Here is a 27,756-nt window from a genome sequence, read left to right as displayed (position 1 = left end):
CAATGCACTGCAGTAGAAGGGAAGAGGAGATACAGAACTAAACTCTCTCCTTATCACCATGACCCTCATCCCACCTCTAGCCCAGTCTTACCTCTATAGCCCAGAGTTTGCAGAGATAGGGACCAAGATATAATGTCAGGCAAAAAACAAACAAACAAACAAACAACACAAAATCAAGGAAGAGAAGGGGGGAAGAGGAGGAAAGCAGTTCCATTCTTTCTGTGAAAGGCGTTAAATTCTCTGTACTTCTGGAGAAAGAAAAGCTACTCCTGATCCCAGGATCTGATATGAATATTTAAAGTCCTAATCTAAGACTAAGGAAATTTTTTCCTTCTTTGGAAAGAAGCAAGAATAGGCCCTAGAGTAAAGTTTGAGGATGCTGAAACTGGAGTGTCACTAATATTTCTAATTACAGATTACTCATTTAAAATGCATATAATGGAATGCTCAAGTCACTAAGAAATGAGGTTACTCGCTCTAGCACCTAGGAGTTTGAGGATTTTTTTCTCATCAGATGCATGTAACTTTTACGTACATACCTATATGTTGCTGTGGGAAAAGTATATAGATTAGCGTAATCCGTCCCTAGAAAAGCAGATCTACACAAAAGTGCATGCCTCGTGTATGAACTGCCTCCCATCTCTCGACCTACATACAGTAAAATGTAACTGGTGACAAGAGTAGGGTGGTGGGGCCCAGGACTAATTCCAGAGGCTAGCTCCTAACTTAGAATAGTTGTCATTACTTGCAAAAATATTACCCTTTGGAATGAGCACATTTGGCACCATGGGGGAATTGCAGAGCCAGAAAAGAGGAAGAATTGATATTGACACTATGTTCTGATGAATGGAATACTAAAAAGAAGGCCAAAGCTGACCCCGAATCTTCTGGGAACTGGACTTTCCTAAACTCTATCACCACAGTCAGTCTCCTGCTGGAATCTTTGTCCTCATAGAGCTTAGAGTCTAGAAGGGGGCATATAATAAAAACATCAAATACTTGAATAACATTTACTATGTGCCGAGCACTGTTCCGAGTCCTTTATACATGTGAATTCTTTTAATCATCACAACAACCCTATGAGGGTACTATGATTATCCCCATTTTATAGATGAGGAAACTGAAGAAGAGAGAAGTTACCTGCCTTGGGGCATTGCCCTGGGGCACACAGTAAATAATGGACCTGAGAATCAAACCCAGAAATACAATCTTTGTGCTCAATCACTCTATTATAAACTGCCTTATCACAGGAGGGGAAAAAAAGGGTCCTAAGAGAGAATTTAACCAGTCATGGAAGGAACAGCCTCTGGGGAGACCTGGAAGTGAGAAAGACTACCAGGCAATTGGGGGACTGGAAAATTTTCAGTTGAGCTGAAAAAGAGGAACGACAAGAGACGAGACTGGTGGAGGCGCTTGGCTGGCTCAGTTGGAAGAGTGTGTAGCTCTTGCTCTAAGGGTTGTGAGCTCAAGCTCCATGATGGGTGTAGGGATTACTAAAAAAATAAACTTTAAAAGAGAGAAAGTGAGAGATGAGATCAGCAAAGTCAGTTACAGCCAAGTTAGTTTGTACTTTATTCTGAGGGCAGTGAAGCAAAGGAGTGACTTGTTCAGATTGGGGCCATGAGAGGTTGGTGAGACTGTGAAGACTCTTAATGAGGCTCATAGAGCATTTCAGGCTTTGAAATAGGATCGTTGCAGGTAGTGATAAATACTATGAGGAGGTGACATTTAAGTTGAGACCTCAATAGGGGGCAGAAGCCAAATCTAGAAGAACAGAGAAGGCAGGAGTAGCAGATATAAAGGCTCTGAGGCAGAAATGAGCTTGGTATATTCAAAAGATGGAAAGAAAGCTAATGTGCTGGCAGCCTTGAGAGTAGAAGCAGGGCTCAATGTATGCAAGGACATTGGATGAATCTAGTTGTAATAGGAAGCCATTGAGGGGTTTTAATCACATCCTTCAATTGCTATCTCCTTAAATCTCTAAAATCCATCTGTGTCTCTCCACCATCTTCACTGTATTATCTTAGTGAGAAACACACAATGAAACCTAGTTAGAAAAGGACTTCCAGGGGCGCCTGGGTGGCTCAGTCGGTTAAGCGTCCGACTTCAGCCAGGTCACGATCTAGCGGTCCGTGAGTTCGAGCCCCGCGTCGGGCTCTGGGCTGATGGCTCAGAGCCTGGAGCCTGCTTCCGATTCTGTGTCTCCCTCTCTCTCTCTGCCCCTCCCCCGTTCATGCTCTGTCTCTCTCTGTCCCCCCCCCCAAAAAAAAGAAAAGGACTTCAGATGAGGGGAGTTTGGGGTTTTTGCTTTTCAAATGGAAGAGATTAGGCATTTTTAAATGTTTATTTGCTTTTGAGAGAGAAAAAGAGTGCAAGCAGGGGAGGGGCAGAGAGAGAGGGAGAGAGAATATTCCGAGAGAGAGAGAGAGAGAGAGAGAGAGAGAGAGAGAATATTCCAAGCAGGCTCCCGCTGTCATCAGTGCAGAGCCTGATGCAGGGCTCAAACTCATGAACCATGAGATCATGACCTGAGCCAAAGTCAGATGCTCAACTAACTGAGCCATTCAGGCACCTGAGATTAAGCATTTTATTTTATTTTTACTTATTTATTTTGAGATTAAGCATTTTAAAAATAAATGCTGATGAGAGGAGTGGCGCCTGGGTGGCTCAGTCGGTTGAGCGTCTGACTTTGTTTGGCTCAAGTCATGATGTTGCAGTTGATAAGTTCAAGCCCCGCGTCTGGCTCTCTGCTGACAGCTCAGAGCCTGGAGCCTGCTTCAGATTCTGTGTCTCCCTCTCTCTCTGCCCCTTCCCTGCTCATGCTCTGTCTCTCTCTGTCTCAAAAATAAAAATAAACATTAAAAAAATTTTAAATGCTGATGAGAGGAATATAGTACAGAGAGGAACTGTCTATATAGAAAAGAGAATAACTGGGGGCGCCTGGGTGGCGCAGTCGGTTAAGCGTCCGACTTCAGCCAGGTCACGATCTCATGGTCCGGGAGTTCGAGCCCCGTGTCAGGCTCTGGGCTGATGGCTCAGAGCCTGGAGCCGGTTTCTGATTCTGTGTCTCCCTCTCTCTCTGCCCCTCCCCCATTCATGCTCTGTCTCTCTCTGTCCCAAAAATAAATAAACGTTGGGAAAAAAATTAAAAAAAAAAAAAAGAAAAAAGAATAATTCATGTAACAAGGTGCCAGAAGGGGTAAAACAATTAGCCTTAAGATAAGGACATTTATTGAGAGCCTACACTTTTCTAAATCCTACATTGTTCCAAATCCTAGATTCAAATGAACACATGATATTAGGAAGATGTGTTTGTTATTATTCTCTTCATTGTACAGATGATGAAACTGATGCTTGGAGAGTTGAAATAACTTGTCCAAATTCATACAGCTAATAAGTGGCAAGCTGACATATGAACCTAGGCAGTCTGTTTCATCTGATTAACCTCTCTCCTAATCTCACAAAATACAAAATTCCCCCGCAATATCCTTTGAGGGAAAATCTCTGGGAAAGAAGAGAATTAATAAGGCACTTTGACTGACATATTTCCTCTATGTTTTCATGATAGCCCAGGGATTCTTTCAAGGTGTTATCTGTTGCCAGTGCTGTAGTACTTAGCATGTGTTCTTTGGGTGATTTTGCATTTATTTAATTAAACTCTTCAACCACTGCTTAACCTGAAGTTGCCCTTGACCCTAATTACAGTTGAAATGGCATTTCACCTTATTGTTGATGAAAGAATATTCATATTTTTCTGACTGCCAGCTGTCCTATATTTAGTGATATTTTGTTCTTTGGGCATATGGGTGCCCAAAGAACATCCAGAATATCGTGTTCCAGAAAGGTTATTTCTTCCACTAACAGAGCAGGCAGCCTGCAAGCTGGAGCCTGGCGCCATTTGCAAACCATCAGTGCTTTTGGCTGCCCAGTCTCTGTCAATCCTGTGTCACTCAGGGCTTCTCTGGACACTCCACTGCCATTCCCAAAAGAGCAGCCCAGTCATTTGGTTTCCACCATCCTCCCAACAATCCTCTCCTTTCTGTCTTATATCATCAGTTTTCTCCTCTCTACCTTGTCAATGCCATGAGCAAACAAAAAATCTCTGATCTTAAAAAAGAGAAGCCTTAGGGGGGGGTGCCTGGGTGGCTCAGTCCGTTAAGCATCTGAGTTCCCCTCAGGTCATGATCTCGCGGTTTGTGGATTCGGTTTGTGGCTTCGAGCCCTGCAGGGGCAGGCAGGCAGGCAGGCAGTTGGGCTCTGTGCTGACAGCTCAGAGCCTGGAGCCTGCTTCGGATTCTGTGTCTCCCTCTCTCTCTGCTCCCTCCCTGCTCATGCTCTGTCTCTCAAAAATGAACAAATGTTAAAAAAAAAAAATTGTTAAAAAAAAAAAGCCTTTAACTCCACTTCTCTCTCCCCTCTTTCTATTACCATTCCCTTTTGCTCTGCTCCCTCAGAAAGATCTTATATCTTTTTTTTTAAAGCTCTACAGCCTGGGGTGCCTGGGTGGCTCAGTCAGTTAAGCATCCATTAACCATCAGGAAGCTTGATTTCAGCTTAGGTCATGATGTCACAATTTGTGAGTTCGAGCACCGCGTCAGGCTCTGCACGGACAACATGGAGCCTGCTTAGGATTCTCGCTCCCCACCCCTCTTTACCCTTCCCCCACTCTTGCTCACAAACACTCTCTCTCTCTCTCTCAAAAATAGTAAATAAATAAACATTAAAAAAATAAATAAAACTCTGGCCCAACCCAACCTGGGGTTCAAACTCACAAGCCTGATACCAAGAGCCACACACTCTACTTACTAAGCCAGCCAGGGGCCCCCACCTCTCATTCTCTCTTAAATACACTCTATTTAGGTTTTCACCCAGACCACAATACTGAACAGTTCCTGTCAGGTCACTGACAAATGTCTCTCTCTCCCTCACCACCCTCCCACCACAGTCCCCAGGACACAAGTCCTGTGATAAGAAGCTTTTGTCCATTTTCTTCATTCATGTATCCCCAGCACCTGGACATGGCCTGTACATAGCATATGCTGAGTAAATCCCCATTCCCCCAATCCCCACCAACATCTCTCTCTCTCTCTCTCTCTCTCTCTCTCTCTCTCTCTCTCTCGCTCTCTCTCTCAGAGTTTAATCCAGAGGCTCCAAAGGATGAATAAGGCTTAAGGCCACAAACAGCTAAGATATACCAAGTTTTGCAGGCCGCTGAGTCAATCTGGGGAATTGTAGGTGACTAAGCAGCTTCTCCCTTTACAGACCCTCTGTTTTTTCTCCAGAAAGGAATGGTCTCTGAGAGGAGATAGTTATGGAGGTTTACAAAAGGGAAATCGCGTCTGCTGCTCCTCGGAAACACAGACCTACGGACTGACTACTCCTTGGGTGGCAGTGGAGGCCGCTGCCGACCGCTAGACCAAGCCAGGGGTGGCACTGGGAGAGGATCCTGCAAGCCTGAGGCTAGAGAAAACTAAAAAGGCCCTTAGGGGGACAGCGGAACAGCACCCGCTCCGGCTTCCACGACCTTTCCTCCTTAGATGCGTCAGTTTCTCCAGCCGCGATAAGTTTTGTGTTAAGAGAACGATTTCTGCCTCTAGGCCTCATGGGAGATGTAGTCGCCCAGGAGGCAGGGCTAGAACAACCTTTTACAACACTTTGGCAGGAGAAGAAGAAAGCAGGCTGTGTATAGGAGTCCAAAACAATCATCATGTTTACACAAACTCTAAATACAGATTTTCCTTAGCCTCGGTCAGTCTCCAAAGCAGTTTCTCCTTCATCCCACCTCCAGCATCCCGTGCGTCTCCGCTCTCTGGGCCAATCTAGCTCTCTCGTGCTCGCTTTTCCACTGCTCTATTCACTCTTAGGTGCGTTTCTGGCCAGTTCCCGGAGTGCCTTGCGGCTGTAATGGCTGCTCCGGGGCGGCGCGCTGCTATGTTCTTTCGGGCGGTGTTAGGGGTCCGGCCGTTGGGCCCAGACGCCGCGAGGGGGTGGGTGACCGGCCTCTCCTCGCTCTTGGACTGTCAGCGGAGGTGCGTGTCTTGTTTCGCGGGCGCCGCCTTCTCTGGTCCCCGTCTGGCCTCCGCCTCTCGCCGTTATGGCCAGAGCTCAGCCTTGGACCGCTTCCTCGGACTCGCTCAGCCAGACAGTTCGTTGACTTCTCATCCTCCCGCCGTGTCCATACACAGAGGTAAAGGGCCCAGATAGCTTGTCCCGGACTGTCACAGTTTTAGCATTTAAAGTTCCGAGTCAGGGAAACTCTCTGGGGATATCATCTTTGGTCTTATATCATGGAAAACGATCTCGAGGTCCCCAAAGAGAGGCGAGCCGTGAAGGATCTCACAGGAGAGAAATACCAGGTTCTAAAACTTTTGGAGCCAGAGGATCACAATCAGAGACGCTTACAAAAAGCAGGAGATTGAAGGGCCATGGGCAAAGCACAATTGTGGCTCTCTGCCCGGATTTGGGAAGCAAACTCGATCCGATTAGTGCCCATCTACTTGTCAAGAGACTGAGTTACACCCAGGAAACAGCACTCTCTGATCTTCAAGTAGCATAGACTACAGTCTGGTGGGGAGTCTGGATACAAAAACTGGTCATTGTAATGCATAAGGGACTCCTACTTAGAAATACTGAGAAAGCTTGCAGAGCCTTCATAACACCCTTAATAAGGTGAGACTGTCAGAGCTGGAGGGATTTCTCGCTTTATCTGATCTAGATGTACTTTCATACATGTACACAGATTTACCAGGCACAACTACAGTACAGTTCCACACAGTAATTGAATATTAAGTGCCAGGCATTGTGCTGATTGTTTTTACACAATTGCCAAAAGAAGGTTATTTTTTTTTTTAAGTTTACTTATTTATTTTGAGAAAGAGGGAGACAGAAACCTAAGCAGGCTCCATGCCGTCCGTGCAGAGCCCGATGCTGGACTTGAACTCACAAACGGTGAGATCATGTCCTGAACCAAAATCAAGAGTCAGATGTTTAACTGACAGCTGCCCAGGTGCCCCAAAGTTGGGTTTTTTTTTTTTTTAATGTTTATTTATTTTGAGAGAGAGAGCAAGCAGGGGAGGGACAGAGAAAGGAGAGAGAAAGAATCCCAAGCAGGCTTTGCACTGTCAGTGTAGAGCCTGACAGGGCTTGAACTCACGAACTGTGAGATCATGAGCTGAAACCAAGAGTCGGGCCATCCAGGTGCCCCATCAAAAGAAGGTTATAAGTAGGTGTTGTTTAATATTATCTCCATTTTACATGTGAAAAAACTAAGGGGCTTAGAGAAGTTAGAGAACTTAATAAAATTACATAAACAAATTAATGGGCAAACTAAATCTCAAAGCCAGGTCTCAGCTTCAACATGGTACACTAATCTTATATTCCTTACTTCCTCTGTGGGTGGGTAGGACTGAGTACCTGACAGGATCCATATTGCATTACCTCTCACTCCACTCCTACCCCCCCCACACAGATGAACAGGATCTCCTCTTGGTCCATCGTCCTGATATGCCCGAGAACCCCCGGGTCCTACGAGTGGTCCTCCTGGGTGCTCCGAATGCAGGAAAGTCAACACTCTCCAACCAGCTGCTGGGCCGAAAAGTATGCTCAATCTTTAACCCCCTTTTCATCTCTCACTTCTTTTCTGCTTATGGATTGTTCTAGAGGGACCTGGGATTTCACTTGGGACTTCTTTGTTTCTGGCAGGTGTTCCCTGTCTCCAAGAAGGTGCACACCACTCGTTGCCAAGCTCTGGGGATCATCACAGAGAAGGAAGCTCAGGTGGTGCGTACCTGCAAGGGGAGTCCAGCAAATAGGACAGAGGGTGAACCTAAGAGGGTCCCCCTTATAGTTAGACATGAAGAAAATGATGTTTAGGTTCATTTCTCTGAGGGAAGGGCCATTAGGCCTCATGCAGTTCTCTCTCTACCTTCCACCTCTGGCATCTAGTCAGAAAGATCTCATTCCCTCTTCACTCCTTTCTCATCTTCCACGTGTTCACAGTCATCATCTTTCTCTTGGATCCCATCTAGAACCAAAACAAAGCTGGAGGGTGAAAATCTAAAGTCAGCTTGGCCAAGAGTGGGGGCAGGCTCCTGACATCAAGGATGGCCTTTCTCTCACTCACCAGTCATAAGTGTTCCATCTGGGGGGCTGGGCATCTCTCTTTCCTGATTTTAGATTCTACTTGACACACCTGGTCTCATCAGCCCTGTTAAACAGAAAAGGTAATAGCTGTGGAAATGGGGATGTAGAGGGAAAGGTGTTGAGGAGAGGGCGGGGAGATTCTGTCATAGGGACTGGAAAACCCCCTTACACCCTCTTCCTCATCAGGACTACATCAGTCATAAAACCCTTCCTGACCTATGTTTGTCCCTCAGGCACCATCTGGAGCTTTCTTTGTTGGAAGATCCGTGGAAGAGCATGGAATCTGCTGATATGGGTTAGACTCATGATGGGAATCTGAAGCCCAATTTTCATGGTCATGGCCTCTCTCATTCCTGGTAGTTTGGGGGATGGGGGTTGGCCAGAGCCCATATCATGGATCTTTTTGGGGGGGTGAAGAAAGAGTGGTCATATCTTTGTCCTCCTCCCCACCCTGCCAACTTCCAGTTGTGGTTCTTGTGGACGTCTCAGACAAGTGGACTCGGAACCAGCTCAGCCCCCAAGTGCTCCAGTGCCTGACCCAGTTCTCCCAAGTCCCTAGCATCCTTGTCATGAACAAGGTGAGCACCACCTACCTGAAGGAGGGGTCTACTTTCCTCCCAGGTGCCCATCTCACTACCTCCCCACCCTCTGCCCATCCCCCATGCCCAGGTAGATTGCCTGAAGCAGAAGTCCATTCTCCTGGAGCTCACAGCAGCCCTCACTGAAGGTGTGGTCAATGGCAAGAAGCTCAAGATGAGGGAGGCTGTTCGCTCACAGGCCGGCACTCATTGCCCGGGCCCCGCAGCTAAGGGCCCAAACACACAGTCTGTGGGAGGCCCTCAGAAGATTGGCTGGCCCCACTTCCAGGAGATCTTCATGTTGTCTGCCCTAAGCCAGGAAGACGTGAAAATACTAAAGGTCAGTTGGCCTTGGCCATAGCCTGTCCTTTGATTTCCACCATATGAAGACAAGCCTCACAGTTCCTCCCGGAAGTAAGAGTGAGTAGGTAGGAAAGTCTTGGTTGGGACTGAGCTGCCCCACGGACCCTCTCTGTACCCACAGCAGTACCTCCTGGCACAGGCCCGGCCAGGACCCTGGGAGTTCCACAGCGGAGTCCTCACCAGCCAGACACCTGAGGAGATCTGTGCCAACACCATCCGAGAGAAGCTACTAGAGCACCTGCCCCAGGAGATACCCTACAATGTGCAGCAGGTGCAGGCACAATGAAGGGGTCTAGGGGCTCTTCACCAGCCACATACCCAGAATAGGCTATCTGGGGCCCAGAGAGGTAGGGGTATAGGCCTGTCTGACTAATCATGGTATCTCCCTGTGCAGAGGACAGTGGTGTGGGAGGAAGGGCCAAGCGGGGAGCTGGTGATCGAACAGAAGCTTCTGGTGCCCAAAGAATCTCATGTGGTAAGCTGGATTAAGCTTGGAGAAGGGACTAGGGGTCTATTAAGCAGGGGTTCTCTCGCACTTAGAGCCCTGAGAGCAGCCTCATGGCCCTCTCTTTTGCTCCACCCTCAGAAGATCCTCATTGGTCCAAAGGGGCACTTGATCTCCCAGATTGCACAGGAGGTGGGCCGCGACCTCATGGACATCTTCCTCTGCGATGTTCGGCTCCGCCTCTCTGTGAAGCTTCTCAAGTGACCACTCTGCTGCCTCTCCCAAGGCATCAAAGCTGCTGGCAGGAGCCACTGACCAGAATGGTTCCTGCTCAGACCCTGCAGGGACTGGTAAGGGGCATGGACACTTCCTGACTAACTTGACCTTGCTTGAGTCTGCACAGCCCCTGCCTGGCCATTTTTCCCGTTGGAGGAAGGAACCAACCTTAGCTCAGTTCTCAGGTAGTTCCTCTGCCTCAGGCCTCCGCTGCTTAGGTCTAGAAGTTGGTTCTTTGGTGGGAACGATACCACACTGCTTCCAGCTGGCAGTGAACCCAGAGTTTCTCTCTCAGGTGCCACTTGTTAGCAGAGAGGTTTTGTTTTTTTTTTTCTTATCCCCTCAGTTCCTCTACCTTGAAACCATGTGTAAGGACTTATGGGTCTTAAGTGAGATAGTGCCTCTCGCCCCATCCCTCCCCCCAAGTCTCGAATTCCAATAAAGTTGAAAGACAAGCGTACTGGTTCTCATCTTTATTTCCTTAGAATAAGAAAGAGAAAACTTAACCCGTTCCTTCACCCCCACCCCGTTGTCTGAGCTGGAGTCTCCCTCCCTCCCAGTGTTCCAGTGTTCCGCTCCAGGGTCCTGAGCTCTCTTCTTGGCACGTTTTCTGGGTGCAGCAAGAGAACCGTTACCATTACTAAACTCAGTAATGGTAACGGTTTCCTCGCCATTCCCAAGTGTCTTGGCGGTCAGCAGGCTGTGATAGGCTGAGCGGCGAGCCCCGTGGGTTTGCAGCATCCCCTGCCCTCCTCGTCTGGCTCCAGAGCTGGGGGTACCCGGACTAGTACATCATCTATACTGTAGTATCTCATCGCAAACTTACAGTATATGATGATATCCCAGCCAGGATCCTGCAGCAGGCACAGGGGACTGTGGCAGGGAGAGCCAGGGGCCAAGGGCAGAGCAGGATAGGCCAGTGCTAGACGCCCAGATCTCCCCCTCCCTGGTCCATAGCTCCTGAGCCAGCAACCCCTTGATACTGTGGTCAAGGGCAGCCCAAGTTGCATAGGCAAGGGGACTGGCCTGGAGAACCCTATAAAGCTCAGGTCTGTTGAGATCTCCTCGGGGACCCAGCACCAGAATTAAATAAACCAGAGATGATGTAATGAGGCAGAAGCTTCCCTGTGGTCACACCAACAAGCAGACAGGCCCAGGAGAGGGCACTTACCTGGAGCTGGAACTGCAGACCGTGGAAGCCTTTAGAGGTAGGGAGGCCCTGTCCTTGCCTCTCCACTCAAACTGCTTGCTTTTTAATCCACTGGCCCCTCCCCTGGGTGGGGCACTTTCCCGGGTTCTAGAGAGCCCCTCCTCTTAACCCTTTCTCTGCTGGACCCCTTGGAACAAGGGTCTCGATAGAGACCCTCTCGCTATTAGGCCCTTTCTAGTATCCTTGCTAAGGTTAGGGTCTGCACTTCGCTCCTATCCCCAATGAAGTTGGTCATCTATCTGCTGGGCCTGGGCAGAGGGAGAACAGACCTCCCCCCACCCCCCCATCCCTGGTGGAGGCTGTTGTTGACCATGGCAGTGGCAGCAGCGGTGGTGGTAGTGGGAATGTTAGTTGAACCTCTGTAAAGCAGGGAGGGTCCTGACAGCTGGATCTCTGAATTCTTGGGAAAAGCTCTGGCTTAAATTTCAGTTCCCGGGCCCCTGCCTATATTTGTGTTGAGCCCAAGGAGACTAGACTTAGGCAGTCAGACCTCTTGCCCACCTCTGCCATGGCAAGCTTTCCTGGGTGTGGGGCCGGGGGCCGGGGTGGGGCTCTGCTGGTGATTTGAGGGCAGGTGAATTCCAAGCTCTTCTGAGAGCCAGCATGAGAATGGGTAGAGGCCTGGGCACCTGGGTGGTTCAGTCGGTTGAGCATCCGACTTCGGCTCAGGTCACGATCTTGAAGTTCTCAAGTTCGAGCCCCGAGTTTGGCTCTCTGCTGTCATCTCAGAGCCTGCTTCAGATCTGCTGTCCCCCCCTCTCTCTCTGCCCCTCCCCCGCTCACTGTGTCTCTCTCAAAATCAATAAACTTAGGGGCGCCTGGGTGGTTCAGTCGTTTGAGCATCCAACTTCAGCTCAAGTCATGATCTCACAGTTCATGGGTTCGAGCCCCAGGTCGGGCTCTGTGCTGACAGCTCAGAGCCTGGAGCCTGCTTCGGATTCTGTGTCTCCCTCTCTGCCCCTTCCCTGCTTGTGTTCTGTCTCTCTCTCTTCCACAAAAATAAATAAACATTAGGGGCGCCTGGGTGGCGCAGTCGGTTGAGCATCCGACTTCAGCCAGGTCACGATCTCGCGGTCCGGGAGTTCGAGCCCCGCGTCGGGCTCTGGGCTGATGGCTCAGAGCCTGGAGCCTGTTTCCGATTCTGTGTCTCCCTCTCTCTCTGCCCCTCCCCCGTTCATGCTCTGTCTCTCTCTGTCCCAAAAATAAATAAACGTTGAAAAAAAATTTTTTTTTAAAATAAATAAACATTAAAAAATTTTTTTTAATAAATAAACTTAAAAGAATTTTTTCAAAAAGAGAGAGAATGGGTAGGGGCCTGTTGAGAGCTCAAGACTCAGTGAGAGCCTGGCAGTATTCGGTTCTCTTGCCTCTGGGGAAGGCGAGACTCCTGGAGTAGACCCTTCCCTCAAGTAGGGTTTCTGTTATTTTAGACCCCATACTGGAGGACATATCTGCTTCTCTGCTCCCCCCTAGTCCCCATCCTAGACAGTCTGGTCTGTATGCTGGGATGCAGTTATACCCTCCTCTGCAGGGGCAGATGCGGCCAGGATGGGGTGTGGGAGGAGAGACCAAAGCCTTTAGTTCCTTGGAGGTGTTGTGCTTCCTGCTGTCGCAGAATGTTGGCACGTGCTCTTCCCTCTGTTTTTTTGTTTTATTTTGTTTTGGGTTTTTTTTTTAAAGATTTTTTTAGGGGTGCCTGGGTAGCTCAGTTGGTTGAGCGTCCAACTTCTGCTCAAGTCGTGATCTTGTCGTTCACGAGTTTGAGTCCCACATCAGGCTTGCGGCTGTCAGTCTGTCAGTGCAGACCCTGCTTCCGATCCTCTGTCCCCCTCTCTCTGCCCCTCCCCTGCTCATGCGCTCTCTCTCTCTCACTCTCTCTCTCTCTCCCCCCAAAAATATTTTTTTTAAGTTTATCTTCAGGGGGGGATGGGCAGAGAGAGAGAGAGAGAGAGAGAGAGAGAATCCCAAGCAGGCTCCATGCGATCAGCATGGAGCCCGACATGGGGCTCGATCTCACGAACCGTGAGATGTTAACCTGAGCCAAGATCAAGAGTCAGACACTTAACCGACTGAGCCACCCAGGTGCCCCAATATTTTTTTTTAAAGTAACCTCTATACCTACCATGGGACTCGAACTTACAGCCCCCAAATCAAGAGTTGCCCGCTCCACCGACGGAGGCAGCCAGGCTCCCTGCTCTTCCCTGTTTGGCATAACCTTCCCTCCTTTCTTGTCTAACTCCTATTCCCTCTTCATCTGTAAGTATCACCTCTGCAGGGAAGCCTTCCCTGGCTAGTTAACTCTCCCTATTATGGGCTCATTTATTTGTGTGATTATTCACTTTAGCAAATAATCATGAGAGCCTGGTTTGTTCGCCAACGTATCTCCACCACGGGGTAGTGGCTAATAAATAAACATGCGTGTCAAATGTCTGACATGGAGCTAAGCTCAGCGTGATGTGGGGGAGAAACTTTGGCCTGGGGAGACAGGCAGACAAAGCTGTAACTCCCAGGCGAGCCTTCTCTGTCAGACCCTTCGTGTTCTGTCCACAGCAATAACCACGGTCCTCAGTCCCGAGCTGTGAGCTAGCCACTGGCAAAGCACTTAGCACGAGGCTAGTGCTGCCCCCAGGAGGGACTCAAAGAAGCTAGTTTCCATCTCACCTCCTCCCCACGGGGGCTCACCGAAGGCCGCAAGTGATGAGCAACAACAGGGGTGGGTGAACATCCGAAAGTTCGTGGAACATTCTTTTTTAATTTTTAATTTCAATTTTATTATTTTTAAGTAATTTCTACACCCAGCATGGGGCTCGAACTTACAACCCCAAGATCACAAGTCACACACACTACTGGCTGAGCCAGCCGGGTGGCCCTCATAGAATATTCTTAAAAGCTGCTTGAGGCCCTTGAGAGAGCCCAGGTTTAAAAATAACAGGCCCAGGGGCGCCTGAGTGGCTCAGTCGGTTAAGCATCTGGCTCTTGGCTTTGGCTCAGGTCATAATCTCACGGTTCATGGGTCTGAGTACCGAGTTGGACTCCACGCTGACAGTGGAGTCCCTGTCTCTGTCTCTGTCTCTCTCTCAAATAAATAAACTTGAAAAGAAAGAACAGGCCCTGAGTGACAGTCCCAAGTCCACCGCATCCAGCTCTGTGACTCTGGACGGAGTGCTCTCAGCTTAGTTCCCACATGTGCAAAATGGGAGAGGGCCACACCTATCTCACATGGTGGTTACAAGGATGCTGTGAGTGCTCATCTCAAACTCCCAGATCTGACCTAGCACCTGTGCAGCCAGTGTCCGGTTCCTTCCCTCCTTCTTCCCTCTGTCGCACTCACTAGCTGCGTAACTAGAGGCAGAGTGCCACTTCCCTGGACTCTGGTGGCAACACATAGCTCCCCGAGTTGTAAGAATTGAGAAATATGGCTGAAGAACCTTTACAAACCCAGGCACTCTGTCCAGGTGAGAAATTATCGCTATGTCTGCTCCTTGCCCCCTGTCCTGTCCTGTGACTCCTGCTGCCACGCCACCTCTACTCGGAGACCCCACAGACAACAAGGCTTCACGCACCAAGGCCAAGATTTACGCCACTCATTGCTTAGGCTTCTGCCTAGTCCCTGCTTAGTCCCAAGACCAAGGGTGAACATGGGCAGAAACCAGGGTCCTGGAGGTAGAAAAGAGAGCTATCTCAGCCAACCAGAGATCCTGTGGCTGTGGCCCTGGCTGGGGTGGAGGGTGCTGTCATCAGGGTGTGGGCTGGAACAGAGTCTGAGCCTGGGTGGGGTAGTCTGGGGACCCTGATAAGCAGACTCAGGGCTATCAGGGTGGAGGCCTCTGCTTATCAGGAGCCTGCAGGGGCCACAGTAGGACCTGAGGACACTGCCCGCCCAGAGCTGTCTCCTGGATGGCTGCCCTTCCATCCCTCTGCCTCCTTTCTGCAAGTCACATGGAGACGCTGCCCCTTCCCTGGCCAGCATGGCGATGGAGGGCACAATCCAGGTCCTTGGACGTGGTCTTGCATTCTAAGAGCTTTTGCTTCAGATCAAGAAGCACGACTTTCCTGAGGCCAATGTGGACTGGTCTGGGAACTTTGCCTTCTCCTGTCTAATTCCAGTCCCTGCCACAGTAGCGTCAAGCCCTTGACTTTTTTTATTCTGACCTTCTTTGGATGAAGTCCTTAGACCATATGGTGAATAACAAAGTTAAGGAGGGTCAGATATGCAAGAATCCTTCGAAATCATGGAATTCAAGTAATCCATTTCTGTAGGAGAGGAAACTGAGGCCCAGAGAAGGGGAGAAAATCACCCCCAAAGCCTCAGGGTTCCTCTACCTCTCAGCATCTGGGAACCCATGACCCTAGGAAAAACAGGAAGGCGGCAGCAGAAACCCACAGACACGCAGACACACATGTGCACAGCACATGTATGTAATGCCCGCATATACAGAGACATATACACACAGAGATACACAGCACGCATACTTAAAACAATAGATTCAGCTAGTAAAATTACTTTTTTCCTAAGTTTATTTATTTTGAGAGAGGGAGAGAACATGAGCAGGGGAAGGTGCAGAGAGAGAGAATCCCAAGCAGGCTCCACACTATCAGCAAGGGGACCGATGCAGGGCTCGAACTCAGGAACCGTGAGATCATGACCTGAGCCCAAATCAAGAGTCGGATGCTTAACTGACTGAGCCATCCAGGCACCCAAATTTTTTTTAACGTTTATTTTTTGAGAGAGAGAGAGACAACATGGGTGAGGGGCAGAGAGAGAGGGAGACAGATGATCGGAAGCAGGCTCTGCTTTGACAGCAGAGACCTCTATGCGGGGGTTGAACTCACAAAAACCGTGAGATCATGACCTGAACCAAAGTCAGACTCTCACCTGACGGAGCCACCCAGGTGCCCCCAATTTTATTTGTTTTTAAGATTTTCTTTTGTATTATTTTATTTTAGAGCGCGAGGGAGTGGAGAAGAGCAGAGGGAAAGAGAGGGAGAGAAAGAGAGAGAATCTTAAGCAGACTCCATGCTCAGCACAGAGCCGGATGAGGGGCTCCATCCCACCACCCTGGGATCATGACCTGAGCCGGACACTTAACCAACTGAGCCGCCCAGGCCTGAGTGAGACAGTAAATTGGGAGATGAGGCAGGACTACAACTACTCTCTAGACTCCAGACTCTGCGCTCTGTGCACAAACTTGCTACAAATGAGGTTGATTTTGTGCGTGTGTCTGTGGGGCCTTTTTGAGTTTCAAAGTCAACGGAATCAGACCTGAGTTTTGCCACTTACCAGTAATGTCTTTCTGAGTATTTTGCTTCGTCTCTCTGCGTCTTGGTCTCCTCATCTCTGAAATGGGGGATGACCGGGGCGCCTGGGTGGCTCAGTCGGTTAAGCGTCCCACTTCCGCTCCGGTCGTGACCTCACAGTTCGTGAATCTGAGCCCCGCATCAGGCTCTGTGCTGCCAAGAGCAGAGCCTGCTTCAGATCGGTCTCTCTCTCTGCCCCTCCCCCACAGGCGCACACTTTCTCTCTCTCCCCAAAATAAATAAACATTAAAAATAAAATGGGGATGACAATAATTCCTACCTCACAAGATCCTTGGGAAGATGCAGTGAAAGAACGTGTAGGAAGCCCCCCCCCCCCCCCATCAGCCCAGAGCCCGACACGGGGCTCGGACTCACGGACCGCGAGATCGTGACCTGAGCTGAAGTCGGACGCTCAACCGACTGAGCCACCCAGGCGCCCCTAGCTTATTTTTAAATAAACTCGACACCCAGTGTGGGGCTTGAACTCACCACCCCGGGATCAAGAGTCACATGTTCTAGTGCTCTATCGGCTGGCTCTACCAGCCAGGCCCCCCACGTGCAACCCCTTTGTAAGCCTCTTCCCCGGCAGGTCCAACCCAGCAATAATCCTCTTTCTTCCGACTCCTACAGCTTGTGAGCCAGGCCTTTGCGTGGAGCTCACAGGCCCTGAAATCACACATCATCCTTGGCTTGAACGAGAACCTGTTGCTTTTCTTCCAGACCACCTGCCCAGGATGGGCTCAGAGCCAAAAGGGAAAAGCTTAGCTCTGGATTTGTCAGACCCTGGACTCCCGTCACTACCTGCTAGGTGTGCCTGGGCCCTTGCCCTGCTCTCGGAGCCTTGAATTCCTTATCAGATAAATGGGCTTAAAATGTTTTCTTTTCCTGGTTGTTGCGCCGATGAAATGCGACAGGAGAGGTGACAATTTCTAAGAAGAGCCTGGCTCACATATAACAGGGGCTCAACAAATGCCAGGTTCCTTCTCTTCTGGCTTTGCAGTGAGCTTCCCCACTCGCCCGCCCCCTTAAAGGGGTATGTACCCGTGGGCACGTGCGCTCACTCAGACACCTCTACGGACGCACACGATACTGCACCCCTGCACACCTGCCCAGGCACATAGTGAGTCAGAAATAGAAACTTTCCACTCCACACCTCCCTAAGTCTGTTCACCAGCTCCCACTTCCTATTCTCTGGGTGAGTGGGAACCCCCATGTCCAGACTCGGGCCACCACCTCCAGTCTGCAGGCACAGTCATGAAGGGAGCTATTGGATGGGAAAAGATCACCAGGGAGCCTGGATGTCCCTCCCTCCTCAAATCCTTCCCGCCATCAGCCAGACCCTTATTTCCCTCCCTCCCCACCAGGACAACCTGTCTGCCTCACAGCTGCTGTGGAAGAGATAGGCAGCCTGGATTATCAGGCCAGACGAGGCTCCTCATGACAGTTCCCCACGCCCGCCTCCCCCCACCCCCTTCTCCAGGCAAAGGTTCCAGGGCCCTTAACCCCCTCTGTGCCGGGCCCTCAGGCCCAGGGACTAGGAATAGCAGGGAAGGGGGTGGGCCCTGTGCCCCCGTATCCGGTTCCCAAGGCTGAAGTCATGAGCACAAGGGCATAGGGAACAGCATCACCTGTGTCCTCCAGGAGCCCAGTCTCCATACTGGGCCCTCTTCTGCCCATCCTGGGTACGTGGCAGCCTTAGGTAAGGAGGGACAGCCTGGGCAGGTCTCTAAGGGTTTACACCAAAGGCTCTATACTTTTTACTCTCCCTTCCCAAGGCTGGGTCCGGCTCCGGGGATGGAGGCCTGGCTCCACTCTTAGGGTCCACTGGCTTCAGGGCAGATGCGAATGCATCACCCCTCTCCTTCCACCCCTACATCCCGGCCCTTTCCTCCTCTCCAGCATCCTTCAAACCCCTTTCAGCAAGGCCCCTGCCTGTTTTCCTGCTGGCTGCCTTTCCCCAGGCCGCTCTGTTCGTCTCCTCGGGCCAGCCACCGTCCCTGACGCTAGGGCTAGCCAGGATCAACTCCTAGTTAGGCCCTACTGCAGCCAGCCAGGCCTCCCTTTCCTGAAGGTCAGCGGGAAGGAATGAAAAGAGCAGGAGTGTGGAGTCTGGGAGTCTGGCTTCCAGTCCTGCTTCTGGCACAGACACTGTGTGACTTGGGCAAATTCCGTCCCTCCCATGCTCCTCAGTTTCCTCGTTTGATAAAATAGAGAGCAGTAGTAGCCATCGTCACAGGGTTAAGTCAGGGATTAAATAAGCAAAATATATACATATCATTTTAGTAATCCACTGGAAAATAACATTAAAATCGGAAGAAAAAAATAACAAGGAAAAAGGAATGCCTAGGAGGGGGCTTTATAAGCCAGCTGCCAGCAAGTAATACCAGGTGGGACATTGTAAGTGGCATGCTTGATGCCAACATGAGCTGTGTCACTTAGTCCTGGGGACAACCCCAACCATAGACGGCCCCAAGTGCAATCCCTGAACCTCTTCTCTCTGCTGCCTACACTCACTCCTTCACTGATCTCATCTCATCCCAAGGCTTTCCACACCATCTACACAGTGGTGACTCTGCCATCCCTAAGTCCAGGCCAAGCCTCGTCCCTAAACTAACTTGTCGGGGCAGCCGGGCGGCTCAGTTGGTTGACCGTCTGACTTTGGCTCAAGTCACGGTCTCGCGATTTGTGAGTTCGAGCTCCGCGTCGGGCTTGCCGCTGTCAGTGCAGAGCCCGCTTTGAATCCTCTGTCCCTCTCCACCCCACCCCTCCCCAGCTCATGCTCCCTCTCAAAGATAAATAAACATTAAAACAATAATTAAAAATAAATAAGTAAACTAGGGCCGCCTGGGTGGCTCAGTCGGTTGGTCGCCCGTCTTCAGCTCAGGTCGTGATCTCGTGCTCCGTGAGTTCGAGCCCCGCGTCGAGCTCTATGCTGACAGCTCAGAGCCTGGAGCCTGCTTCGGATTCTGTGTCTCCCTCTCTCTCTGCCCCTCCCCCACTCATACTCTGTCTCTTTCACTCTCAAAAATAAACACTAAAAAAAAAAAAAAACTAAATTGTAGAGTGAATCTCCTACTTGCCAGTTTCTGTAATAGGCACCCTAGACTTAGCAAGTCCCAAACTGCAGTCTCGATCCCATCTTGAATCTGCTCCTTCCACTGTTTTTCCCATTGCAGCAAATAACAAGTCCATTCTTCCAGACAAAACCCAAGTCTTAGAGGTTTTCGTGTTTTTGTGGGGGGTTTTTGGTTTTAAGTTTATTTATTCTTTTTTAGTAATCTCTACACCGAACATGGGGCTCAAACTCATGACCCTGAAATCAGAAGTCTCATGCTCTTCTGACTGAGCCAGCCAGGAGCCCCACGTCGATTTTTAATTAATTAATTTATGTTTTTAAAAGAATTTCTTTATTTGAGGGGGTGTGTAGAGGGAGAGAGAAAGAATCTTAAGCAGGCTCCATGCTCAGCATTGAGCCCAAAGCAAGGCTTGATCTCATGACTCTGAGATCATGACCCTGAGATCAGAAGAGTCAGCTGCTTAATGGACTGAACCAGCCAGGTGCCCCTAGGAGGTTTTGTTGTGGTTTGTTTGTTTTTGTTTTGGCAGTTTGCTTATCTTTTATTTTTTATATTTATTTTTATATTTATTTTTAGTTTACGCCCGAATTAGTTAACATATAGTGCGATAATGATTTCAGGAGTAGATTCCAGTGATTCATCCCCTACGTATAACACCCAGTGCTCATCCCAACAAGTATCTTCCTTACTGCCCCTTATCCATTTAGCCCATCGCCCCACCAACAGCCCCTCCAGCAACCCTCAGTTTGTTCTCTGTATTTAAGAGTCTCTTATGTTTTGTCCCCCTCCCTGTTTTTATATTCTTTTTGCTTTCCTTCCCATATGGTCATCTGTTTTGTATCTTAAATTCCACATATGAGTGAAGTCATATGATTTTTGTCTTTCTCTAATTTCACTTAGCATAATACCCTCCAGTTCCATCCACGTAGTTGCAAATGGTAAGATTTCATCCTTTTTGATTGCCGAGTAATATTCCATTGTATATACATACCACATCTTCTTTATCCATTCATCCTTGATCAACATTTGGGCTCTTTTTTTAAAAAATTTTTTTTTTCAACGTTTATTTATTTTTGGGACAGAGAGAGACAGAGCATGAACGGGGGAGGGGCAGAGAGAGAGGGAGACACGGAATCGGAAACAGGCTCCAGGCTCCGAGCCATCAGCCCAGAGCCTGACGCGGGGCTCGAACTCCCGGACCGCGAGATCGTGACCTGGCTGAAGTCGGATGCTCAACCGACTGCGCCACCCAGGCGCCCCTGGGCTCTTTCCATACTGTGGCTATTGTTGATAGTGCTGCTGTAAACATGGGGGTGCATATGCCTCTTCAAAACAGCACAACTGTATCCCTTGGATAAATGCCTAGTAGTGTAATTGCTGGGTCATGGGGTAGTAGGAAGTTTTCTAAATTGACTTTTTATTGAAGGACAACATGCATTCAAAATATGTACAACTTGTAAGGCAATTGTCACAAAGTGAACACACCCATGTAACAATCACCCAGGACAAGAAACAGCACATTACCAGAATATCCCCTGGAGCTTCCTGTGTCCCCTCTCAGCCACTCCCTTTTTCCTGTCCAAGCGGGACTTCCATACCAACTTCTAACGTCATAGATTAGCTTTACCTGCTTTCTTGGACTTTATATGATGGAATGGTAAACTATGCATTCTTTTGTCTGGCTTCTTTGGGTCATTATTTTGTTTGGGAGATTCATTCAAAGTGTTGCATGTGTCAATATATTTTTTAATTTTTTTAAACACTTTTATTTATTTTTGAGATACAGAGAGAGAGTGTGAGCAGAGGAAGGGCAGAGAGAGAGGGAGACACACAACTCAAAGCAGGCTCCAGGCTCTGAGCTGTCAGCACAGAGCCTGACACGGGGCTTGAACTCACAGACCACGAGATCATGACCTGAGCCAAAGTCGGATGCTCAACCGACTGAACCAGCCAGGCACCCATGATCGTCCACCTTTAAACATTCTCCCTTTCGGGGCGCCTGGGTGGCTTGGTCGGTTAAGCGTCCGACTTCGGCTCAGGTCATGATCTCACGGTCCGTGAGTTCCCGCATCGGGCTCTGTGCTGACAGCTCAGAGCCTGGAGCCTGTTTCAGATTCTGTGTCTCCCTCTCTCTCTGTCCCTCCCCTGTTCATGCTCTGTCTCTCTCTGTCTCAAAAATAAATAAACGTTAAAACAAAAAAATTAAAAAAAAAAAAAAGAATAGAGAGAAGTCTCTGTGTCCCTTAAAAAACAAAAAAACAAAAAAACAAAAAAACAAAAACATTCTCCCTTTCACCCCAGAATGGGAATTAATTAATTAAAGAAAAAGAGAAAACATTTTCAATTACCAGCATCCCATTTTTTTTTCATTTTTAATGTTTATTTATTTTTGAGAGAGAGAGAGAGAGAGAGAATGAGCAGGGGAGGGGCAGAGAGAGAGGGAGACACAGAATCCAAAGCAGGCTCCAGGCTCCGAGCTGTCAGCAGAGGCCGACGTGAAGCTCAAACTCAAAAGCTGTGAGATCATGATCTGAGCCGAAATCAGATGCTCAGCCTTCTGAGCCACCCAGGCGCCCTACCAGCATCCCATTTTATATGTATGATGCTAAAATGTTAAATATAAGTTGTTTCCTTTCCTACCTCTGTCATTATGTTTCATTAAGGTTCAAGAGTGAAGTAGAATGGGGACCTTTTCTACTATTCATTTAATATCTGCATATCGCCCCAAACAATGGCATGGAGATAAGCTGTTAATTAATAGCTCTTCTGATTTTAAAGGCAAAGCAAGCTGTCAATATCCTCATGGGGATGTGATGAGATACTTCCATTCGTTAAGATTAGAGACAGCAAACTGATATTTAGAAACGATTATTCCTGGGCCACCTGGGTGGCTCAATCAGCTAAGCGTCAACTCTTTTTTTTTTTATTTTTTATTTTTTTAACATTTATTTATTTATTTATTTTTGAGACAGAGAGAGACAGAGCATGAACGGGGGAGGGTCAGAGAGAGGGAGGCACAGAATCGGAAACAGGCTCCAGGCTCTGAGCGGTCAGCACAGAGCCCGATGCGGGGCTCGAACTCACAGAGCGCGAGATCATGACCTGAGGTGAAGTCGGCCGCTTAACCGACTGAGCCACCCAGGCGCCCCTAAGCGTCAACTCTTGATTTTGGCTCGGGTCATGACCTCACAGTTCGTGACATCGAGACCTGAGCTGGGCTCCGCTCTGAGAGCTCAGAGCCTGCTTGGGATTCTCTCTCTCTCTCTCTCTCTCTCTTCCTCTCCCCCCCTCTCAAAATAAATAAACATTGAAAAAATAAAAAAGAAATGATTGTTCCCGTTTGGAAATATTTCCAAAAGCAAGTTGGAAATAGAGCTCCAAATCACTGATAGCTTCTGTTGCTGTGCAGAGCCACAGACCCACTCCCCGAGCGCACTCAGCACCTGTACTGAGAGCACTGCTTTTGCTGCAAACTTAGTTCGCCTGATTAATTTAGCAGGAAGGAGGCTGTTTTGTCCTCCTGCATTTTGAGTATTTTCAGAATCACAGTTTGGTCCTATCAGCTTTCTATTCAAATGAGACCAAGTAACTTTTTCAGAATGCTTACAGTTTTCTGTAGGTTTTCTTAAGAAAACCTGGCTTATATTCTCTCTTAAGAATAAAATTTTAATCCTGGGGCACCTGGGTGACTCGGTTAAGCGTCTGACTTCGGCTCAGGTCATGATTTTACGGTTGGGGGTTTGAGTCCTGAATCAGGCTCCATGCTGACAGTGCGGAGCCCGCTTGGGATTCTCTTTCTCTCCCTCGCTCCCTGCCCCTCCCCCACTTGTGCTTTATCTCTGTCTCTCTCTCAAATTAATAAACTTAAAACATTTTTAATCCTGAAAGACAGAAACAAAAAACAAAAGATATGCTTATGTTCAACTGTAGTAGATTCTCTCAAATATATATATATATATTTTTAATTTTTTTTAACGTTTATTTATTTTTGAGACAGAGAGAGACAGCGCATGAATGGGGGAGGGGCAGAGAGAGGGAGACACAGAATCTGAAACAGGCTCCAGGCTCTGAGCCATCAGCCCAGAGCCCGACGCGGGGCTCAAACTCACGGACCGCGAGATCGTGACCTGAGCTGAAGTCGGACGCTTAACCAACTGAGCCACCCAGGCGCCCCTCAAATATATTTTCAAAGTGGTTTCTCCATCTACATTTCTTCCAGCAGTGTTTGAAAGTTCTAACTGATCCACATCTTCACCTACTTGTCACTCTTTTCCGTTTTGGTCATTCTGGTGGGTGTGTCGTGATAGCTCTTTTTTTTTTTTTTTTCCATTTTGGATTTAGTTCTCACTTCCTGGGGCGCCTGGGTGGCTCGGTCGGTTGAGCATCCGACTCTTGATGCTCAAGTCATGATGCCAGGGTTGTGGGATCGAGCCCCGAGTTGGGCTCCATGCTGAGCCTGGAGCCTGCTTAAGATTCTCTCTCTCTCCATTTGCCCCTCTCCCCTGCTCACATTCTCTCTCTCTCTCTCTCTCCCCGCCCCCAATAATGTATAATAATTGGCACTTCTCTGAAGCCTAATGGGGTTAGGCTGCCATTCCCATTATCCATTGCTGTGTAACAAATCATCCCCAAATGTAGACGCTTAAACAATGAACAGTCCTTTTACTATCCTGCAGAGTTTCAGGTTTGAGGGTCAGGATTTCAAGAAGTTGGCTGGGCAGAACTGGTTTAGACGTTCTCACGTGGATGCAGGCAGATGGGCAAAGGAGCAGCTGGGGGCTGGCCAGGCATCTGTCTCTTCACGTGGCTCAGGGCCTATCCGTGTGGTCGGTCTGCTTGGGTTTCCTCACACCATTGTCACCTCAGAATGGACAGACGGCTTACACAGTGACTGTAAAGACTGAGTATTCCAGCAAATAAAGCTGAATCTACATTGTGTCTTGTGACGTAGCCTTGGAAGTCACATAGTATCACTTCCGTCATATTCTCTTGACCTAAATAGTCACAAAAGCCTACTTAGTCAGCTTCAAGGAAGGGGGCATAGGCTCTGCTTCTAATTGGAAAGACTGAAAAGTTACAGTAAGAGGAACGTGTAGAATGGATAACTGTTGCCACTATCTTTGCAAAATATGATCTGCCACAAGTTTTTTTTTTTTTAAGGTTATTTATTTATTTTGAGAGAGAGGAAGAGAGAGAACAAGCAGGGGTGGGGCAGAGAGAGAGAGAGAGAGAGAGGGAGAAAGAGAATCCCAAGTAGAGTCTGTGCTGCCAGCACAGAGGCCAATGCTGGGCTTGATCCCGTGAACCATGAGATCACGACCTGAGCTGAAACCAAGAGTTGGAGACTTAACCGAATGAGCCACCAAGGCACCCCTGCCACATGTGTTTCCATACATCGATTGACCCTTCTGTGTATGCCGGGGCCCATCATTTGTCTGTTTTTCTGCCTGGTCATCTGTCTTTTTCCTTATTGATTTGTAAAATACATTCTGGATGCTAGGTTTTTTTTTCTTCCTTTCCAGATATATGTATTGCAGATATATTTTCCTATATTCTGAGGCTTGCCTTCTCCGTCTTCCAGTGGGTTTTCATGTGTGTGCATGAAAATTTTTATTGAGCTAACTGTACATTCGCTGGCAGTTGTACGAAATAATATGGAGACATTCCTTAGCCAGTTTCTCCAATGGTGACATCTGCAAAAAACTACAGTATAATATCATAACCACAGCCAAATATAGGATGTTGACATTGATATAGTCTCATGTTATTCGGATTTCCTGTTTCAGCTGTGCTCACTTGTGTCTGTGTCTGTTAAGCTCCATGAAATTTTACCACCTGTATATGTTCATGTATCCACCACCATGGTAAAGTTACGGGAAGATTCCAGCACCAGGGGCCCTAATGTTTATAACCGCACCCACTTCTCTTTTGCCACTCCCACTCCTGGGAGCCACTGATCTGTTCTCCACTTCTAAAATTTTGTCATTTCAAAAACGTCAGACACATCTCACACCCATTAGGATGTCTACTATAAAAAAACAAAAAACAAAAAACAAGTGTTGGCAATGATGTGGAAAAATTGGAACTCTTACACTGTTGGTGGAAATATAAAGTGGTACGGCTGCTGTGGAAAACAGTATAATTCCTCAAAAAATTAAAAGTAGAATTCTCATATGACCCAGAAGAATGGAAAGAAGGATCTTGAGGAGATATTTACACATTCATGTTCATAGCAGCATTATTCACAGTAACCAAAACATGGAAGTAACCCACCCAAGGGTCTATCAATGGATGAATGAATAAACAAAATATGGTATATACATACAATAGAATGTTATTCAGCCTTAAAAAGGAAGGAAATTCTGGGGCACCTGGGTGGCTCAGTCGGTTGAGCGGCCGACTTCGGCTCAGGTCATGATCTCGCGGTCTGTGAGTTCGAGCCCCGCGTCGGGCTCTGTGCTGACGGCTCGGAGCCTGGAGCCTGCTTTGGATTCTGTGTCTCCCTCTCTCTCTCTGCCCCTCTCCCGTTCATACTCTGTCACTCTGTCAAAAATAAATAAACATTTAAAAAAAATTTTTTTTAAAAAGGAAGGAAATTCTGACCATGGTACAACATGGATGAACTTTGAGGACATTATGCTAAGTGAAAGATGCCAGACATAAAAAGATGACTACTGTATGATTCTACTTACATGAGGTACCCAGGGTAGCCAAATTCATAGAGACAGAAAGTAGGTTGGTAGTTCCTAGGGACTGAGGCAGAGTTAGTGTTTAATGGGTACAGAGTTTCAGTTTTACAAAAAGAAAAGAGTTCTGGAGATGCGTGGTGATGGTTGCATAATAGTGTAAATGCACTTAACATCAATGAACTGTATGCTTACAAATGGTTAAGATGCTAAATTTTATGTTATGTGTATTTTACCACGATTACAAATAAAAGTTATATAAATGAAATCAACATGTAACATTTTGGGATTGGTTCTTTCGGTTTAGTGTAATCCCTGGAGATTAATATGTCTTTTAATAAATATTCTTTTTTTTAAAAATTAAAACCTTTTTCCCGGGGCACCTGGGTGGCTCAGTCAGTTAGGCATCTGACTCTTGATTTCGGCTCAGGTCATGATCTCATGGTTTGTGAGTTTGAGCCCTGCATCAAGCTCTGTGCTGACAGTGGGGAGCCTGCTTGAGATTCTCTCTCCTCTCCTTCTCTGCCCCTCCCCTTGTCATGTTCTCTCTCTCAAAATAAAAAACACATTTTTTTTCCTTCTGGTATTTATTATTTAAAGTTTGTATTTATTTATTTTGAAAGAGAGAGAGAGCAGGGGAGGAGCAGAGAGAGTGAGAGAGAGAGAGAATCCCAAAAAAGCTCCCTGCTGTCAGTGCACAGCCTGATGCAATGCTTGAACTCACGAAGTGAGATCATGACTTGAGGTGAAATCAAGAGTCAGACACTTAACTGACTGAGCCACCCAGGCTCCCCTATTTATTTATTTTTTAAAGTAAACTCTAGGGGCGCCTGGGTGGCTCAGTCGGTTAAGTGGCCGACTTCGGCTCAGGTCATGATCTCGCTGTCTGTGAGTTCGAGCCCTGCGTCGGGCTCTGTGCTGACGGCTCAGAGCCTGGAGCCTGATTCGGATTCTGTGTCTCCCTCTCTCTGCCCCTCCCCCATTCATGCTCTGTCTCTCTGTCTCAAAAATAAATAAACGTTAAAAAAAAAATTAAAAATAAATAAACTCCAGGACTCCTGGGTAGCTTAGTTGGTTAAGTGTCCAACTTTGGCTCAGGTCATGATCTGATCTTACAGTTCATGAGTTTGAGCCCTGCGTCAGGCTCTGCACTAACCACTCAGTCTGGAGCCTACTTCAGATTCTGTGTCTTTCTCTATGCCCCTCACCTGCTGTGTTCTCTTTCTCTCATAAATAAACATTTGAAAAAAAATGTTTGCTTACCCTGAAGTCCTGGAGATATTGCTATTTTCTACACATTTATTATCCTACTTTACACATTTAGATCTACAGTCCATCTGGAACTGATTTTGTGTACAATGTGAGGTTCAGGGTCAAGAACCACTTTTTTCCCCTCCCACAGATATCTAGTATCTTTTATTGAAAAGACTGTCCTTTCCCATAGCTCTGAATTGCCACTTCTGTCACAAAACACATGTGGGTCTAGGGATGCCTAGATGACTGTCAGTTAAGCGTCTGACTCTTGATGTTGGCTCAGGTCATGATCTCACAATTCGTGAGTTTGAGCCCTGCATCAGGCTCTGTGCTGACAGTGCAGAGCCTGCTTGGGATTCACTCTCTCTGCCCCTTCCTTGCTCATGCACACTCTCTCTCAAAATAAATTAAAAGAAAAAAAGAAGGG

The 27,756-nt window shown here is 47.9% G+C and overlaps 2 protein-coding genes across 3 annotated transcripts in view; one reads left to right on the top strand and one right to left on the bottom strand.

Moving 5' to 3' along the window:
* The window catches only part of FAM222B (family with sequence similarity 222 member B), an 87,877-nt gene extending 76,858 nt beyond the window's left edge, over window positions 1-11,019 (bottom strand). For both annotated transcript variants that reach the window (XM_047832764.1, XM_047832768.1), the window contains exons 1-2: window positions 10,976-11,019; window positions 8,123-8,206 (exon numbers count right to left, since the gene is read on the bottom strand). The gene's annotated coding sequence lies outside the window, so the exon portion shown is untranslated. The remainder of the gene's footprint in view (window positions 1-8,122; window positions 8,207-10,975) is intronic.
* ERAL1 (Era like 12S mitochondrial rRNA chaperone 1) lies at window positions 5,727-10,264 on the top strand. The gene is made up of 10 exons (XM_047832769.1): window positions 5,727-6,187; window positions 7,469-7,596; window positions 7,702-7,779; window positions 8,176-8,222; window positions 8,376-8,437; window positions 8,608-8,720; window positions 8,812-9,060; window positions 9,205-9,354; window positions 9,478-9,558; window positions 9,670-10,264. Exons 1-10 carry the CDS (start codon window positions 5,905-5,907, stop codon window positions 9,790-9,792), a joined length of 1,314 nt encoding a protein of 437 aa, XP_047688725.1. The 5' UTR covers window positions 5,727-5,904; the 3' UTR covers window positions 9,793-10,264.
* Window positions 11,020-27,756: the final 16,737 nt, after the last annotated feature.

Source organism: Prionailurus viverrinus, chromosome E1 (genome assembly GCF_022837055.1).
Source record: "Prionailurus viverrinus isolate Anna chromosome E1, UM_Priviv_1.0, whole genome shotgun sequence".
In the NCBI taxonomy this organism is placed as follows: Eukaryota; Metazoa; Chordata; class Mammalia; order Carnivora; family Felidae; genus Prionailurus; species Prionailurus viverrinus.
This window is presented reverse-complemented; position numbering and strand designations above follow the sequence as displayed.

Excerpts from the sequence above, each read along its gene's own strand:
- ERAL1 (XM_047832769.1), top strand. The coding sequence starts at position 5,905 with ATGGCTGCTCCGGGGCGGCGCGCTGCTATGTTCTTTCGGGCGGTGTTA. Across the intron at positions 7,780-8,175 it reads CAGAGAAGGAAGCTCAGGTG|ATTCTACTTGACACACCTGG; the intron begins GTGCGTACCTGC and ends TCCTGATTTTAG. Across the intron at positions 9,559-9,669 it reads TGCCCAAAGAATCTCATGTG|AAGATCCTCATTGGTCCAAA; the intron begins GTAAGCTGGATT and ends CTCCACCCTCAG.